An 18,345-nucleotide genomic window follows, 5' to 3' on the forward strand; every position below is an offset into this window, starting at 1 on the left:
GTTATGATCTGGCCATGGAATTCAGGCCTGCTTCCTAGTGAAAGCAAGGAGTCCAAACATGTTTGAGCTCAGAAAGGTCTCAGTCCCTTTCCAGACTTGGAACAAATGGCCCTGTTTGTACTTTCACCCATCACATTCACCATTTGTACATGGAGACGTGAGCAGGGTTTCAGCAGCAGAGATCAGTTTGAGCTGCAATGACACGTTACAGTGAAACTGACTTCTTTGTGCAGCAGAGAGCTGCATGTATAACTTTTCCCAGCTCCCCTTGGGGACCACATGATGGATTCTGTTGGAAGAGCTGTGTCAGATGTCTGGGCACTGTACGTGTGCTCTGGTGTCCCGTGGCCATCTGGCACGCATCCGTTAAAAAACAAAAAGCAGCATGAGGTGTTTCAACCCACAGGCCCTTTTTTGAGTCTTTGCACACACACACACTGAGAGGAGCAGAAAGGAAGAGGATCAAGGACACATGGCAACCCATTCTGGCATGGCAGGACTGAATGCTCTGCCCTATTTTACAGAAACTTTGGGTAACTGCTGTCATGCCCTTTCGCCAATGTGAGCATCAGTGGTTTGGCTGCAGGAGCCAGGGGAGGATTTTTCTCCTGTGACACACTGTCTGGCAGCAGCAAGCACTATTTTTGTTTTCCTCTGAGACACAAGAGGCTTGCTTACCGCCCCACACGTTCCACCATCCACCACGGAACACCAGTTCCAGCATCCTAGGGGATGCAACTTCATGCATGGAGAATTAAACTAGTTTCAAACAAAGAAGGTGTCTGCCCTTCCTCTCTAAGGAGGGGCACAGCTGCAAAAAACCTTCCTGCAAATCATCCAGGCACTTCATGTGACACCTCCCTGCTCAGACAGGGACTGGTGACACCTGCAAATCCTGTGGCTGTAGCACAGGATTGTAAGTGCAATGTTAAGCTTTTCCTACAAGGGGCTTTAAGGATGACAGAGAATACAGGGTAATAATTTGAGGCAGAATAAGGAGTAATTGAGGCATAGATGGAATAGCAATTTTCTGCAATCTTTGGTACTCAGAACTCCTGCACATCTTTTCCAGTGGTTGGGAGGCACTAAACTGAATGGTACAACAGAGCCCTTCCTCTCCCACTGAGCCCATGGGTGCAATAAAAACCCACTGCTGTCTCACTGCCATCAGATGATCCCCATCGTGCGGGTCTGAAGGGCCTCATTCCAGACCCCACCAGCCAGGCACCCCTAAATCACACATCTGCCATCACAAGGGGCAATGACTGGTCTCCACCTCATTAATCTGAGCAGGCACTGCAGCCTCAGCCATGCTGCTGGGCCCCTTTACTCCAGAATAACCTGCAGGGGATCAGCACCACTAAACATGGCCTACAGATGACTGTGAACACCATGGGAGGGTGCAGTTTCCAAGACTGTTTATTTGGCACATTTTTTGTTTATCAAGGCCACAGTTGCATGAAACCTGTGATGCCCACTGAGAGCAGGGAGCAGTTACAGCAATGTTCAGGGCTGTACGTCACACAGACAGGGAATGCTGATGTTAGCAGGAACTCTGCCTGTTTTAAAGATCTGACTTCAATGTCACTCCTGTCTCCTCCTCCTGATCTCAGCGTTGGCTGCCACACTTTGACAGTGGGGGCGAGATCCAAATCCCACTGGAGGCAGTGGGAGAGCTCCCATGTGCTTCATTAAGTTTCAAGCATTTCCAAATGAGTAGTTCAAAGTAAAGATTAAAAAAAAAAGAAAAAAAAGGCTCTTCCTTCAGATCTTTCTGCAAGGGCTACAGAAGCAAGCCAAGGTGCCCATCTGTCCCTGCATTGCTGTGCTCAGCCCTCATGACAGCAGATGTCACAAAGGGCTGCCCAGTGCCAGCCGCAGCAAACATAGCCCTGCATCCGGCAGTCCTCTGGGCTGTGACTGAGCACTGAGATCAATCCATTTGTTGAGATAAAAATGCTTTCTGCAAGATCAGCCATGACTCCAGGGAGATTGAGTCCTTCCCAGGGGGTGCAGTGCCCATCCTGGCAAGGGAGCAGGCGATGGTGGCCGTCTGTCCCCACAGCAGCGACACACGGGGCACAAGGAACACGGAGCCACCACAGTCCTGCAGCAGCCCCAGCCTTCGCCAGGGCTGGCACCCCAACTTCAGCAGCACGGTGTCACCTTGGCCAACACCCAGCGTGTGACACAGCAGGACCTGGCCAGAGCTGCAGGATGGATTTGACAGGATATGTGGCAGTGCCCACCCAACCACTGTCACTGTGACAGTTGTGGTGAGCCTGGCTGAAAAACCAAATTGTGGCCTCTGGGAGCAACTCTTGACTTCCACTGCTGGAGCTTCCCCAAAACCTGCACACACCTGGACCTCCACAACACAAACCCTGCCACACACCACGAGCACAAGGATTGTTCCCTGGTCCTGCTTGGAAGTCACCAGTCACAGGGCATCAGGAGGCAAACCCAGCAGCTTCTTCAAAAATGATGCTGTTTTAACTCACCTTTGGCTAAGTACAATATTTTATTTCCCAGGGCAGTCTTTGGGTAACCTACAATGGGATAATTGTTGATTTTTTTTGGAAAACCAAGTCTTGGGGAAAGAACTGCCTTCTCAGTTATATTTCTGTGTATTTTTAAAGTAAGGTGACAAAAACTGGCTGATTCACAAACACAGAAAATAGAAGTTTGGTTTGGTATCCAGACAGAAGGGATGCAGAGCTTACACCATTCCCTTATGTTATAAATCAGGTGAGGAAGCTCAGTAATAACACTGATCCCCATGAAAAAAAAAAACACTGCCAAAAATGCTTTTTACTGAAAAGTATTCAAAACAGCTTCTTTTCCCCCACCTAAGCATCTGATTCTTAAAAAAAAATTCTTTCCCCAGTCCTCTGAGATGAAACTGCAGTTACCAAGTATTGTTTGCTCCCTAGATTGAGGTACAGTGGTACATCAAAGACAGCAAAGGCCAACCCACTGCACAAGGCATTTGACCAACAGCTTTTCAAAGACTCCACAGGAGTACCTCCAAAACAAAATCTCTTCCCTGATACTCACTCTAAGCTTTATAAATAGCTGTGTGAAACAGAGCCAGTCAACCCAACACCCAAAATGAGCCTGGCAGAGGTAGAACAAGGTGAGACTGTACCATTTGACTTTGGAGCCATTCGATGAGAGCCTCTGCCGTGGAGTCCGGGACCTGGCAGCGCAGCCCCTCCCTCTCGTCCGCCTCCATCATCTCCAGCAAGCCCCGTAAGTCCTCCACGAGGTGCAGCGCCCGTAGGCCCCCCATGAATGGGGAGGTGGGGGACTGGCAGTCAAAGATGCCATTGGAGTATTCCAGAGCCTTGGAACCTGGCAGGGAGCAAAAACGCATGGGGTCAACCACGGGACGAGGGTTGGATGCACCCCGAGGCTGGGAAAGGGTGGAGGTTGCTCCTGGCAGGTTTATCCCAACCAAACTCATCACTGGTGCTTGGGGAGGGAAGCTCCAGCAGGAACAAGGTGGGCTGGTCCTCAGGGAATAGGAATGCCACGACCTGCCCATGGGGCTGAGGCATGGGCTGCTCCCCAGGATGAATTCCCAAGGCAGAAGGTGCTGCCAGGGATGGAACATCTTCTGCCAATGCCCTGAGTCACCCAGCAGGCACTGAATGACCCAAGTCACATTCCACTGATGGTGTCCAGAGGAAACCATGCCCTGCATTTTCCATGCAGGAATACGTTAATACGTTATGCTGCTCCAAGGCACTGGAAATTTTTTAAAATAATAAAAAAGATGAAGATAAATTAAAAGACCAAATCACTTCTGCACGGGAACAAATTTTAAAACCAGCAATTTGACACAGTAGCACTGACATTTGCATGTTAATAAAGAGAAAAATCTCTCATTTGCATAAACTCACAGGATGCATATTTGACCTACATTAGAAATTGCTATATATTAAGTTAGAAAGGAAACTATGAATTTAGGATTAAGGTTGATGTAAGTCAACCTAGCTAATTCTGACTGTAATTCCAGTACACTGATTTGTGACCTTAATTCTGTAATACCTCGGCACAATGAGACGTGTTCATGACAGACCTTCATTTGTGCTGTCAACTTCCAGAAACTACAAGGATATGCCATATATGCACTTCCATGAACTTTCATTCACCCCATCTGGCAAGCCACAAAAATCCAAGTATTCTGCTAAATTCCCACTGAAAACAATAAAGAGAAAAATAACCTCAACAGCACGTGAGCTGATATCCCCTTGTTATAATATTCCTTTATAGATCTATTCACAGACAGGAGTAAATGAAGTCTGTGGTGACTTAAATCTTCCAACATCACATTTTGTTTTTATATTAAACCTCATCCTGCCATAACCAACTTGGGCTCTTGGAAACACAAATACATGATTGGATCCAAATACCAGTGTCTACTTATGGAAATTACTGAAGTCACAGCTTACATGTATTTTTAGAGATCATCATGATCAAACTGAATCCCCTTTACATTTGTTCCTGCTATGTGTCCTTAACATCTTTAGGCAGAGAAGAGTCATTGTTCAAACAAAGCACACACTGTATGATTATTTTTTCCCTAAGGAAAATTGCTTAAGTGGAACTACTAAAAATTTTATGACTGTGTTGCTACACTTGCAAGGGTATTTTTGACTGTTGACTTCTTGATCTTTCCCTCCTATGTGTTGGGTATTTATATTATTTTCTAACTCACCAGACTCAGTTTAAAAGCAGAGGTTGTATTCTTTGTAATGCCTCTCCCTGGGCAACTTACAATTTACAGGTACTTATAAAAATTTCTAATGTTCAAGGCAGTTCCAAAGTTTGGACCCAAAGCATTCCAATTTTGAAAAGAAAAAAAAGAAAAAGAAAATTCAAATAATATTTTAACTCTTCTGAGTTGAGGGAAGTTCAGAGTAGCCACTATTGCCCTTGACTCTCCTGGTGCTCCATGCAGGAGCTGAACTGCATCACTCAGCCATTTCCACCAGCCCTTTGAGAGAGGGTAGGAGAAAACCCAATCCATGGAGCCTGTGGGAACCTGTGCAATCTCTCCACTCTGGTTATTTGTTAACTCTAAGCTAGAATGGAAGGCACCAAAAGCAACTCCCAGCATACTCCCTTCTCTGTCTGGAACTCTGTCCTCCAGTGGGAGAAAGGAGGACCCAAAAAAGCAAAACAAACACCTCCCCAGGTGTTTACCTGCTATAATGCCATCCATCTGCTCCAGGGCTGCAGCGAGCATGTCACTTGCATCACTCATCATCTTCTCTCTTCTCAGGAACAATCACCAGCTACACCATAAGGAGCAGTAAAACGTCGATGCTGTGAGCTGGTCCAGAGCCTCAAGTCTGTAATTTAATCTGCAAAACATAATTTAATTTCACGGCATGTTCTCTGAATTCAGGCATCACTGTTGTCAGATCAGAAAGAAGATTGAGATCATTTGCTGGCCACAATAAAACCTGGAGGTATTCACCATGTGGCATGGACTGAGATAGAGGGATCAAAGCACCAACCTGATGACCCAGTTTCTAGTGGCCCACGGCCTGCACTGCCCACAGGTCCATGCCACACACAGGGCATCCCACAGAACAGCTCAGACATCCCACATGGCACTTCCAGTAAGCTCACAGAGAAGACACAGGCCTTCTATCACTAAAAGGGAGCTGCAGCTCAGCAACAAACCATGTTGTGTCTGCTGCGATTTTCTCCTCAAGAAATAGAAAAAAAGAAGTCTGACCACTTGTGTGAGTTTTCTGGATGTCTGACAATCCAGAAGTTCCTGGCATGGAACTGTCTGCCTACAGGCAGGATCTCTCAGGTGCCCACAGCTCACTGGATGTAGTGTGCATGCATGGACTATCCCTGCTCTGAGTTTAGCAGATTCACATCGTAACAATGCAACCTGATCTCACTCTCAAACTTCTACAAGCCAGAAGTGGTCCCCAAAGGAGTATTTCCAGCAGGCTGGAAAAGCAAGCCTGCCCAACATGCTGCCTGTAGGTGAGCTAGTAAACCAGAAATCCTGATGGGCTACAAGTTAATTTAAGCAGGTGCTTAGGAACTTGGCTGAAGTGCAGCTACAGGCCTCAGGGGCATTCCCAATCCCTCCAGCCCACCACAACAGAAACACAAACCACCAACACAGCCTAGATTGCCTTGGCTTTAATCTGATACACATGAGACAGCTTCTGCTATAAATACAGCCAGAGAACAAAGCTAAACAAACACCAGGAAGGAAAACTCGCTTTAACCTTCGCATGCCCTGCCATTTGGGTTTTGTATTAGGCCACGCCACTGCTGACATTTGCCCCAACATGAGCAATTAAGAAAGTCGTTCATGGTATCTCTGGCATAAGTTCTGGAGAAGAGTCTACTAAAAAACAAATCTAAACAAAAATCCTCATTATAAACTGATTTTTCCCTCCTACAAGTCACCTTATTGGTCTGACCCGGCTGGGAGGTAGCTCGTATTGGAGGCTGCCAGCCGGCTTTGCTGAAACGTTATCCTTAAAATGCCAACAAACATTTCATCTTCCACAACAACATTTTTGTTACATGAAGTAGGTCCAAACCCTAAGGTAACCTTTGAACAACAGCACAAAGACTGCTGCGCTTTTGGCAAATGCCTGGTTTTATTACATGGTTGTCAGAGTCAGAAAAACCAAGAGAACTTTAAACAGTCAAATACCTGTAAGTGAAGATGTCGCAAATCTTAAAAACTGCAGTAGCATTGTAACTGAAGACTTTCAGCCTCCAAGGAGGAAGCCACCAGTTTTAAACACAATGTAAACATTCAGCTTCAATCAGTGTAAGACCTGCCAGAATATGCAGATCCCACAAGACAACTGGTTCGGTGCCTCCACATCTGATAAAAATGAGCAGAAAATGCAGCTTTTGCACACACATTCGCTTGGACAACACTGAAGACAGTCTCTTGTTTATCTGCTTAAGATTTCCTGGCTCTGATACCAGGTCCTGCTCAAATATGGGAGTCTGTGAAGGCAGAGTGTGAACAATCTGCTGTGGATTTCCCTCCAAGGGCAAAGAACACAGAGAAAGCCCGGGGCTTCTACAGCCCCAGGCAAAACACTGATTCCTCACAGCTCAAAGTGGGTAAAGACCAACAGCACAAAGCAACCACAAACCCACAGAAGTGAATCAGTGTTTGGCAATCAGAAGTGCATATGAGCTTTTCAAAGTGCATAAACACCTCATGGGGTGAGTGAAGAACACAGAGCCAGCCTCTTCTCAGAGGTGCCCTGTGACGTGGCAAAAGGCAATGGGCACATGTCAAAACACAGGGAAGTTCACCTTAGAATTAAAAAGGGGGAGGAAAAACAAGCCTAAATAAAATGAAACCATTTTTTAAAGCCTTTTTACTATGAGGATAGAAAGTAATAGAAAGGGCTGCCCTCTTGGGGTCTCCAACTTTGGAGCTACTCACAGCCCAACTGGACCCTACAAGGCACAGCCTGTCCTGGGCATTCCTGCTCTGGGCAGGGGCTGGGCTGGAGATCTCCAGTGGTGCCTTCCCACCTCAGCATCAGTGAGCTCAGTGCAGCTCATGATCAAGCATTAAGCACAGTCCTGGAGGCTGGTAGGAAAAGCCTATGTAGGCTAAAAACACACAAAGGAACAGAGTCTAACCATATTTGTTCACAGCACACCTCTTGATTCTCACCTTCTGGCTAGGAAATGCATGAACTGGGGACAAGTTCTGCTAATTTGTACAACTACAATTGCTAATTTGTACTTGCACAATATAGCCATGGCTCGTAGGCACAGAGAAACCACTAACCTTGCACTTCATCCAGGTACAACCACCCTTGACATTTGCCAAAAGCACTCCTTTGCTTTCCCAAATAAGGGGTTTGTCCATGGTTATCAGAAATCCCTAAGGCAGGCCTCCTAATGGGAGCAGACAGTGGTACCAACAGCATCCAAGAGACTTCCAGGTTACCTGCCTTTGCCTCCAAGGAAAGACACATTGGTTTGCACAGAGCTTCCTCCACAGCTACTCCCAAAGGGGCTGCACTGCTGAGAGCAGCAGGGAGAAATTTTAAGATAAAACTTACTGAAGCAAAACCCTGCAAACACACAGACCCCCAAAAACTCTTCCACCACTCACAGAGCATCTGTTAGCAGTCCGACCAAGCCCACAGCTGAGAAACTTGGAGAGGTGAAATCAAAAAGAACAAAAAGCCTCCAAGCTGAACAGCTGGGGATGATGCAACAAAATCCCATTTCCCTGGTTATTTGGTCCTAAAAGTGGCCATTGAAAACTAGCCTGGAACAGCACATCCTGCTCTGGCCATCTTCCCAGCACACTGCAGCACATCCAGCAGTCAGGAAGAAAATTACTGTGATAAAAAAATAATATTGGAAGTATCCTTCCCTAGCAAAGGCATAGAATTATTTCTGGTCTTTGCACAGCCACCACCAGCATGCAGGGAGGGGGTGGGCAGAGGGCAAAGAGGACCTCATACACCAGGGGAGCAAAGGACCAAACTGCATGGAACCAGAAACGACAACAAACCCCAGGAGGAAGGGGTGGAAAGGGGAGATGCAGAGGGAGCCAAAGATACACAAATCAGCAATCAACAGCCCTCTGTGGGCTACAGGAAAGGGGACAACAATAAAACACCCCCTGAAGGGCACCCTCTGACTTTACAAACTTTGAGAAAAGCCTCAGCTGGCCACTGAGGCAGCAGAGCTTTTCCAATATGTACGTTCCACTCTTTCCTCTTTATGGCTTTGGTCTAACACAAATAAAACCTAACAGAAAACTCAAGGCTTTGGGATTTTTTTCTTGGCAGGTATTAAGGAAAACTACACAGGTAACATGAACAAAAATCCATCCTGGAGGAGTGCAGTGGAGCTCCTTAAGAAAATAATGCATAGCTAATGATGACAAGCAGTTTAACTTCCCTTCATCCACAAAAGCAGGAAGGGGAAAAAGCATCATTTTAACACAGATTGATCTATGGCACGGCAGATAAATGAGATATCAGGGTGCACACAGGAGACAGAGAGGCAGATGCATGAAATCCACCCCTGGTATAACGTCACTGACAACACACCTGAGAGGAAAAGTACTGACAGAGCCCTGCCTGACACACAATTTAAAATAAGTTTTCTCTCACTTTCCAAGAAAATGACAACACTTACCTTCCTGTGTGCACAACCAGTGCCAGGTGGGGGTTGGGGGGCTGCTTGTACAGAGGCAGATCCCCCTTTTAGAGCTCCCAGCTGAATACCCTGCTCATGCCGACATGAACAAGCATCGCTTCGTCAAGCCTGTACTTACAAGCCACCATTAAAAAAACGAAAAAAACCCAAATGCAGCTCTCTCCACTACCATTTATGATTAATCTTATTACTAGCTGGCATTTCTACCCCCTCCCTGGCTGTAACAGAGAAGACATAATGTGGTCTTACTTGTTTAATGTCCCTTCCTCTGGTTCAAACGCACCAGCCGGTTGCTAGGGCTGTGCTGTTCACTTTTCAGTAGGTGGAGATTTTTTTATTTTTATTTTTGAATGACATACAAACCCTCTGGCTACAGCGCTGGTGAAGATGTATTCCAAACGGCTTACAGAGAAAACAAAACGCTGCCCTGCAAATAAACACAAGGAAAGCTGGAAAAAAAAACCCAACAAGAGGCTCTGTGAATGGAACTGCAGTCTGCTGGATGCAAACTGGAAAGCTGCCTGGATATGGATTTCTAAATCTGATATTTAATTAAGATGGCAGACTTCAAAAAGAAGGGAAAAAAAAGTGCTTAAGCATTTTACATATGCAGGAAATGGTAGTTTTCCCACCCAGAGGCTGCCTCTTTCCTAGATCAAACGGCACACACAGAGGCATTGAGGGCCAACATCCTGGAGCCCATTTTTTTGTTATTTTGGGGGTGGTCTCATCCTGGATCTCCACCTGCAAAACACACCACACCTTAAAGCCCAGAGGTTTGCAGAGTTAAAGGGAATCAGCTGCCTGCTGGCAGGTCAGAAGGCCCAGAGGACACACCGTGCCCTGGATGTCACCGCTCTGAGGAAGGGAGGGCTGGCCTTTTGTCCCACTTGCCTTCCTCTTTGTGCACATGGGCTGCAAATGCTCAGCGTTGGGAAATAAAGCATCAGCTACAGATTATTTTTATGACATGATGCAGTAAAATAGATGACTTAAGTTCCCCAGCTCTCCCATTCACACATAACACTCCCTAAGCCAGGAAATTCTGATACACAGAAATTAAAAACCTTGATTAGGGGTTGTTTCTGAGGGCTATTGAGAGTAAAAGAGGACCCCCAGGAGCTGGCTGTCACCCCAGAGCAGCCTACCACGAAAATAAAATAAAAAGCTAAGAATCTGCAGTCATCTTTTCTGGGGAGAGTGGAAGGAAAGAACCTGTTCCACAGCAAAAGTAAGACTCTAAATGCTGTCAAAATCCATGTCCTTCTGAGTGCTACATGGACCAGATGACTGCATGAGAGGTCTAAAGCAACTTCTGAATTCATCTCTCTTGCCTCACGACACTAAAACAACACATCCTTAGCAATTAACTTTTACAAAATAAAGATCTATTTCATGAAGACAAATGCCATTTTAGACGCATCTATTTCTGCTTTTTCTGGCAGGCCAGAAGAGAAACACAAACACATGGAGACTTATTTACAAAATACATTTCAATCACAATTGCAAACAGTTTCAAATTAATTCAATCCAAATCCCTGGCACAGTTTCTCATGGGATGTTTTGAAAATGCTCAACTACAGTGCCACCAGTCAGTTACAGTTTACTAATGAATATATTTGGGTAATTTACACTATGAATCATTAACATTTCTTCTAATGTAAATGACAACTCCATTTCATTCCTTCCAGGCCTGGAAGAAGAAACTAAAAAAGAAAATGGAGGCTAGCTGAATACACTGCTCTGGTGTTTTGGAAGAAAAGAACAAATTAAATTTTAAAAGTCAAGTTAGGAAATGCTGGAAATACCTCAATGGGCATAATATAGAAGAATATCTTTGTTTGAGGCAGGGATGGGAATCTAGTAAGGTCCCAGATATGCTTTTAGCCAAGTAATTCAGACATTGTCCCCCTTACCCAAGGTCATCATGTGGAGCTAGGTGTATCCATAACATTATTATGGATAAAAACAAACCCAAATGTTGGCAAAGGCTTACTTTAAACTGATTATGTCTATTTATTTTTATAACTAAAATTATTTTTGAATTTGCTGAGCTGTAGTCAATGACATCAAAGCAATACTGCTCTCCTATTACGCAGGACTACAAACAAAGCAACAAATGTCCCTTTGTTCCCTAAGTCTAGATCCTTTCTTTGTTCCCTGAATTTCATTATTTCTTTATTATACAACAAAGGCTATTTATTTCCTTTAACTGATAAAAATGAATGGAAGCACATTGATGACAAAAGCCCATCCCATAAAGCAGACAAGAAACGTGTCGAGATAAAAGGTTTCAAGCTGTAGAAATTACTTTAAATTACTTTAAGAGCACAAAACACAGAAGTCCTTCCAAAATATAAATGTTTATACCTGGGAAAAACTTACCTCAAATCACACAACTTTTACTACAAACCAGCTGAGTTGCATTCTGCACTTTGCCTTAACATTCGTTAAACACACTGGTCGTAAATCAAAAGCTCAGCCTCGACAAGATAAGCATCCTTGAGATCCTTTGACAGAGATGCATACACAGCAAACAGCTTATGTAAACACCCAAAGTCTCTGAGTCAAGGTTTATGGCTTAGATTTATATCCACTTACAAAACAAACCCTTTATTTGGGTCTCCAGCACTGAAATCACTCCCGTTGCTTATCTCTGCTATCCTACTCCAGCAGCTCTTTTGTTGCTGTTGTTGCAATTGAAAGGAAATTTAGAAACCCGGGTTTTACACTGGCAGGTGATGTTGTTTTGTGGGATATGAGCGCTGTGGCAGGGAGGCAGCTCCTTACCTGCACAGCAGCTGGGTGATGCTAATACCTGTCTGCACACTCCCTTCAGACTCACTTTCACTCTTCTCACACAAGCAACCCAAGGTCAACCGATGCCTTGTTAAAAAACAAACCAAAACAAAACAAAAACCACCCCCCACAGACCACTTCAAGCTGTTCCTGTTTTACTGGTTAACTGTTTAATAGTCTTCAACTTCTCACCTCAGAAAGCCTGAGAACCAGTACATTATTTTCTCACTTGTTTTGCTTGGGTCCACTGATTAGAAAAACAAATGAGATTTTCATCCCTGACTCCAAGACTGCTAATTCAAGCAAGGAAATGCCTCACATTCCCCAGCAATATGTTACTGACACACTGTGGCCACACAGGCTACTAAACAAAAGGGGCACTGTTGGGTGACAGGCCAAAAGGTAGTTCTCAAAAATACCTTAAAACCCACCTCGTCCTGAGCACTGATCCACATTTAGATCCCATTTCATTGCTTGTGCCACTTTCTTTCAATGAGCTGCATCCAAAGGTGAAATTCACAAGCCTCCAGATCTGAAAGGATTTGGCTCTAGATTTTGGACCTTCATGTCCAAGAGTTTTCTGATGCACACTTTCAGAGTTGACACCCCAGAAAGCAGAGGTAGAGGGCACTACCCATAAAAAGTCCATAAATAAATAAAATACATTTAGCCTGAACAGTGTTTTAATAAGTGTTTGCAGAAAACAACAAAAAATCCAATGCCTTTTAATTTTGCAGTATCAACTATTACAAATGGAAAATCTGTGTATGTATTGCATCTTTCCCCTTCTATCTGCCTCTGATTTTGCTGTGTTAAAATTTACCTTTCAGGAGTGATATGCAAAACAAGAGTGTGATATCTGAAGCACACATTTGTGTGCGAGGATATTTTTGTTTTTCAAAGATTCATGTCTCTGAGAACTTGAGGCTGCCAGTCCCACCACTGCACCACTGCCACAACATGATTTACCATCTCAACTCTCCTGGCATTTTAAGAATGATGCAGGGTAAAATTCAACTTGGTTAAGGAATCTCTTTTTTTGCCATGTAATAGAATGGGACTGAATTTTAATGAGTAAAAAATAGGGGAAAAGTGAAAAACAATAAATTGTAATCTAACTTTCCCTCGGATTTTCTCTTTTTCTCCTCAAAAACTTGTGGACCTCTTCATCTTCTCCTAAACTGGAGCCCTTTGCCAGTAACTCACACTGGAGCTTTGCCAGCAGCCTTTGTTTAGGTAGCACAATTGGAATCTGAGAGAGTCCACATCCAGACAAGCTGCTTTAGGCAGCACACAGACTTTAATCACAATTAAAAATGGACATTCTACCTTTGACATTCCTAAAATACTCAAAGTGGGTTCAAAACACAGACTTCAAATTTCACATTCGTTCTCAGCTTCGAAAAGGGACAAGTGGTTCATGGGCAAAACACTCAGAAAAGTGTGTTTGTTCTCCCCAAACAGTGACCTCTGATGTTTGACAACTGCAGAGTGTGCTATCCCACCACCAGCCAGAGCTGCCACAGACCCTGCAGAGCAAGGCACTCCTGGCTGCACAAGGATGGGATACCTCTTGCCCAGGCAGTGTGGCTCTGTGGGGATGCACTCCCTCATCCCCTCAGGACCATCCTCTCCTTCCTCTGGGACACAGCCTCTGCTGACTGCCCAGCCCCAGAGTCACTTGTTGATGTTAGGGTGAAGAAGAGGCACACACAGACAAGGCATTTTCCCAGCACTGCCCTTCCCACACTTTCTCTCAACTACTTCTCTTCCCCACATCCCTTCTCCAATCCCTAGGGAAAGCACAGCTCCAGGGATTTCAGTAACGCTGGAGTAAGCAAAGTTTTTTATTCCTTTTTATTTTCAGCCAGGGAGCAGAGCACTGTTGATTTTGTCTTGCTTTTTCAACACCGAAGACCCAGTGCCAAGAGATGAAGGACAAAGCTGTGTGCTCTCAGCTCCAAGAGAGGGCCTTTCTCTTCTGAATGCTGCACTGGGGAGTAGCAAGCAAACAAATCCCCAAACCCCCACTACCACTACAGTGCAGCTTTAAGGAACCATATGCTGCCCACACCATTGCTTGGCTGGGGAGCCCTGTGTCCTGCCTACCCTTGTGCCAGCTTTGCCCCTCATCACAGAAGCAATTTAGCAGCCAGGACACAGGAAACAGCTCTTCTGCTGCTCATTCCTTTCTCCTGAAAGCCTACAGATGGCTCTTAGGGGTACAGATGCTGTCCTCTCCATCCTCCTCTTGCACAGCTGATACCTCCTCACCATCTCTTGCCCAAAGATGGTTTCAGTCTTGGTGCCCTGCAGCTTCCAGTATCACCCAAGGCAAAAAAACTCAGTGAAGCAGGGGCTGAGTTGTGCTTGGGGCTCAGTTCACAAGACAAAGACATCAGTGCTAGGGGAATGGAGACAATGCTGGGGTGGGCTGGAGGGCTACATGGGTGAGGATAATATGCTCATGGTTGATACTGAAGGGTAGGAGGGCTTCACCAGCAAGGCAGAGGGAGGCAGCAGATCAGCAGCAAGCCAGAGCTGTGGCCTCTGCAGGAACAGAGCTTTTAACACTACAGGGCCCAGCCCTACACTCTCCTCTTTCTCCTGCAGCAGGAAGAGGAGAGAAACTGGGGGAAAAAAAAGGCCAGAAGAGAAGAAAGGGAATTCTTTCTACTGCTTCCCATGTAAGAGAGAAAGGTCTGGGGATGGAAGGGAGCAGCCACTCTCCATCCCATGGCCAGGCCTCTAGGCATATGTAGGAGGGGGAATATCCCACCTCTCACCCCATCAGCAAGATGAGCACAAAGTGCTGGCTTTGCATCTGAGGAAGATGCAGTCCATGGAATGAAGACAAATCCTAGCACTCAGAAAAATAAGACATGCTTGCATCAAGAGATGTGTGATACCAGCTGGGACAGAACTGCAGCTGCTGCAAACCTACATGGACTTCTCTAGGATAACAAGGTACTGAGACTGGAGTTATTTACTACAGGCATTCTAAGTGTGAAACATTTTTTTTTTAAATTATACAGAGCAATGAAAAATGCATGTTTCTTTAGATATAGCAATAAACTGGTTAGTTTATTACTGACCTTAACAATAGTGGGCTGCCTTTAGCACACAGGGCTGTAACATATTAAAATGGAGAAGATAACTTGTAAGAGCAGTTTACAAGAAAATTTACAGCTCAATTGCAGCAGTTCAGTGTGAATACACCTATAAATCACCTGGTTTGGGTATCCAGAGCAGTCTAATCGAAGCAAGGGGCTACAAAACTTTCTTTGTAGGCACAGGATCAGCAGTGGATGGGTTAGCACACAGCACAGGTGGGGCCATGATCCAAGTCAACAAGTCTGAAGCAAACTTAGGTGTGGCTAAATCCCACGACAACAATAATGTAGAAATACCATCACATGCAAGAGCTGAACTGCCCCTCTTCATTATTAAATATCTGCCACATGTTTAAGCCAGTCAGGTTTACAGACTCTTCTGGAAAGCCAGTTTGAGGGGTAAATTCTCAAACTCTCTCAAAACTCGAGGTCTTCCAGAGGAGTCATTCCAGCAGGATGTTAGTTTTCATAAAGAAAGAACAGCATTATTGAGGCACATGGTTGCTGAAGGAAGTTTTGTGATCTATGAATATCCTGAAAGTTTGAGCACAGAATGGCCCTTATTTGACATGAAATATAGTAAGGCATAGAAGGGAAGGAAGGCATGGGGAAGCAAGATCACCTGACTGTTTTTAAGTCTGTATTAGAGAAAAAAAAATCCTGACCGTTTAACTGTTTCCATTCCCTTGACATACCGATCTAATTAAAATAAACCTTCAAAAACAGTATTAAAAATAGTAATATTTTAAGATGTTTTTATTAAAACACTGAATAAATTCAAAGATTTTTATTACATAGAAAGACCAAAAGCAATCTCACTGTTGTTTCAAAGTTGTATTGTGAGAAAGCGGCTCCTGTGTAACTTCATATTTTTCTAACTTTAAACAGTTTCACTGTAAGAAATGATAGCAAGGACGGAACAATACATTTAGGATTAAAAGTTCCCAAGCCCATTATTTATACAGATCTAATTAGCTCCTCCTGCACACATACACAGACACCCCCCCTTGAGCACTGGGAACTGCTAATATAATTCCTGCAATTAAAAACTTCAATGCCAGAATCCTTGTCTGCCAAAAGGAAAAACAACAACCACTCTCCTCCAGCACAGCTGGGCATGTTTGTACAGGAGTGGATGCCCAACCCTAAAACAAAGCTCAGCCCAAAGATGTGAACTCTCCCAAAGTTCAAGGTATTTATTAGAAACCTGTAATCCAGCACCACAGACCACCTTGGACTCCAGTAGAGCAACCAATGCAAATCAAAAGGTTGGGGAGTTGACACACTGTGGTTTTGTTCAGCCATACCAGAGACCTCTGTTGATCATGGGATAACAGTGCTGAACAAGACTCACTCAGTAACAGTTTTGCTTTGGTTTCCCCCTCAGAGACCATGTTAACTTCTGCTGTATCAGGGACACTGGCAGTGCAGACAGATGGGTGAAGGACAACTCGCCTGCCACCATGTGAAAGCAAAACTAGCACAGAATAGTTCAAGGCCAACATTCATCAAGGCTTGGATGTATTAATGACCCTCAGTATTTCCATACAAATCTTCCTCTGAATACATAATCTCAAGATAAAGCTTCAAACACCTTGAGGGATCAGATACACTTATAATGTTACATTTCTTTGAAGTACTTTTCCCTTTGTATTTTGACCACACTTCAAAGTTTTCCTACTTACATACAAATTAAATTAAGACATCTGATGCTAAAAGAAGCAGACACTGGAAGTGTTTCACACTTTCCCAACCTTTGGGGGAGCTGGGGCAAGACTCAGTCTCATAGAAAGAAAGGTATATATTAACAATAGGCGGATTTCCACTACACCAGCTGGCCAAGGAGGAGTTCTTCATGTATCAAAGGTCTAACAGAACCAGGGTACACTCCAGCCCCCACCTGTGGCTGAAGATCCTGGTCCCAAAGAACAACACAAGTTTAACCTGCAGGCCTCAAACTGACTTGCTGCCATCAAGTGGGAATTTGTGATTAAAAGAAGTGCCCAGTGTAGGAAGGCAACAGGAGGGAGGAGGCTGAAATAAAACCAAGGTACACCAGCACTGGCAATGCCCTTACGTGGTTTAATTGGGGTGAGCTGATCAGCTTCAATGGTTTTCTTAAGAGGCAAAGGGAAAAACTCAACCTAACTCCCAAACACTGTGAAAGTTGCCACGGAAACTGATAGGGAGTGGCAGGCAAGATGCACCATGTTTTGTGCTTCCATCGAAGACCTTTTTGGAACCAGTGGAATAAAAGAATGATCCCAGAACTGTCCTCAACTACCATGCCAAAAAACCCCACAGGAAACAAACCAACCAGCGGAATGCAAAACCCCACCCCAAAGAACAGAAGAACACAAATCATTGCATTTTCTCATCATGAATAGCAGCTTCCTCAGCAACCACATAAACATCTCGGGCCAAATCCTTTGCGGTGTATGAGGAGGCACTGGAATCACCTGGAGATAATCCTGCATGTTCTCAAGCACTAAATGAGTTTTAAAATGTTAGTTCTTGCTTCATATATAACAGATCCATACAAAGAACTATTTAAAACTATCGTCTCCTGAGCGTCCTGTTTTGGGGCTATTTTTCCATATGTTTACTGAGCCATCACTGGAGGGACGGTTTCAGGGAGGTTATATTTAGCTCTGAAGGACTAAAGACATTTTTTCCCTGGCTAAAGTTAGGAAGGGATCCTCCCTTAGAGGATCTAACTCTGCTGAACACAAAAAAGCACTGAGACAAGTATAGTTTGGGCTTGCAGAAGACACTGGTGATGCCAAGGCCTCAGCCATGATTATCCTGCTGCTTGAAATGGGAAAAGTAAATCCAAAACTGGCATGAATGTTTGCTTTACATATACAACAGAACTACAGTTTCATCCCTGTTTAGGAAAAGAAACATCACTTATTTCAGGGTGGAATTGTCACACATCTTCACACAGGGCTTATGCCAGTACAGCTCCTCTCAGGGACAGCTCAACATTGATTCACCACTCCATGGAAACAGCCTGCAGCAGGGGCATTTTGGCAGCTCTGCATGGCTGCCACTTCAGTCACTGGACAGAAATGGGGACAGCTCCACATCACAAGCACATTGAACTGCTCATAGAAAAATCCATTGCTGCACCCACCCCTCCAGCAGTGCTACAAACTCCCTTCAGTTACCACCCTACTTACAGTACAAAACTGCCACTTACCTACATGGATTCATCCACTTCAAGATT

At 44.6% G+C, this 18,345-nt stretch overlaps 1 protein-coding gene across 9 annotated transcripts in view; it reads right to left on the reverse strand.

Moving 5' to 3' along the window:
• PPFIBP1 (PPFIA binding protein 1) overlaps nt 1-18,345 on the reverse strand; it is a 102,188-nt gene that overhangs the window by 41,879 nt on the left and 41,964 nt on the right. For all 9 annotated transcript variants that reach the window (XM_030959628.1, XM_030959627.1, XM_030959626.1 and 6 more), the window contains exons 3-4: nt 5,212-5,372; nt 3,149-3,354 (exon numbers count right to left, since the gene is read on the reverse strand). In XM_030959628.1, the coding sequence (XP_030815488.1) occupies nt 3,149-3,354; nt 5,212-5,275 (270 nt within the window). In that variant the 5' untranslated portion in view covers nt 5,276-5,372. The remainder of the gene's footprint in view (nt 1-3,148; nt 3,355-5,211; nt 5,373-18,345) is intronic.

The sequence above is a fragment of the Camarhynchus parvulus genome, chromosome 1A, assembly GCF_901933205.1.
Source record: "Camarhynchus parvulus chromosome 1A, STF_HiC, whole genome shotgun sequence".
NCBI classification, from domain to species: domain Eukaryota; kingdom Metazoa; phylum Chordata; class Aves; order Passeriformes; family Thraupidae; genus Camarhynchus; species Camarhynchus parvulus.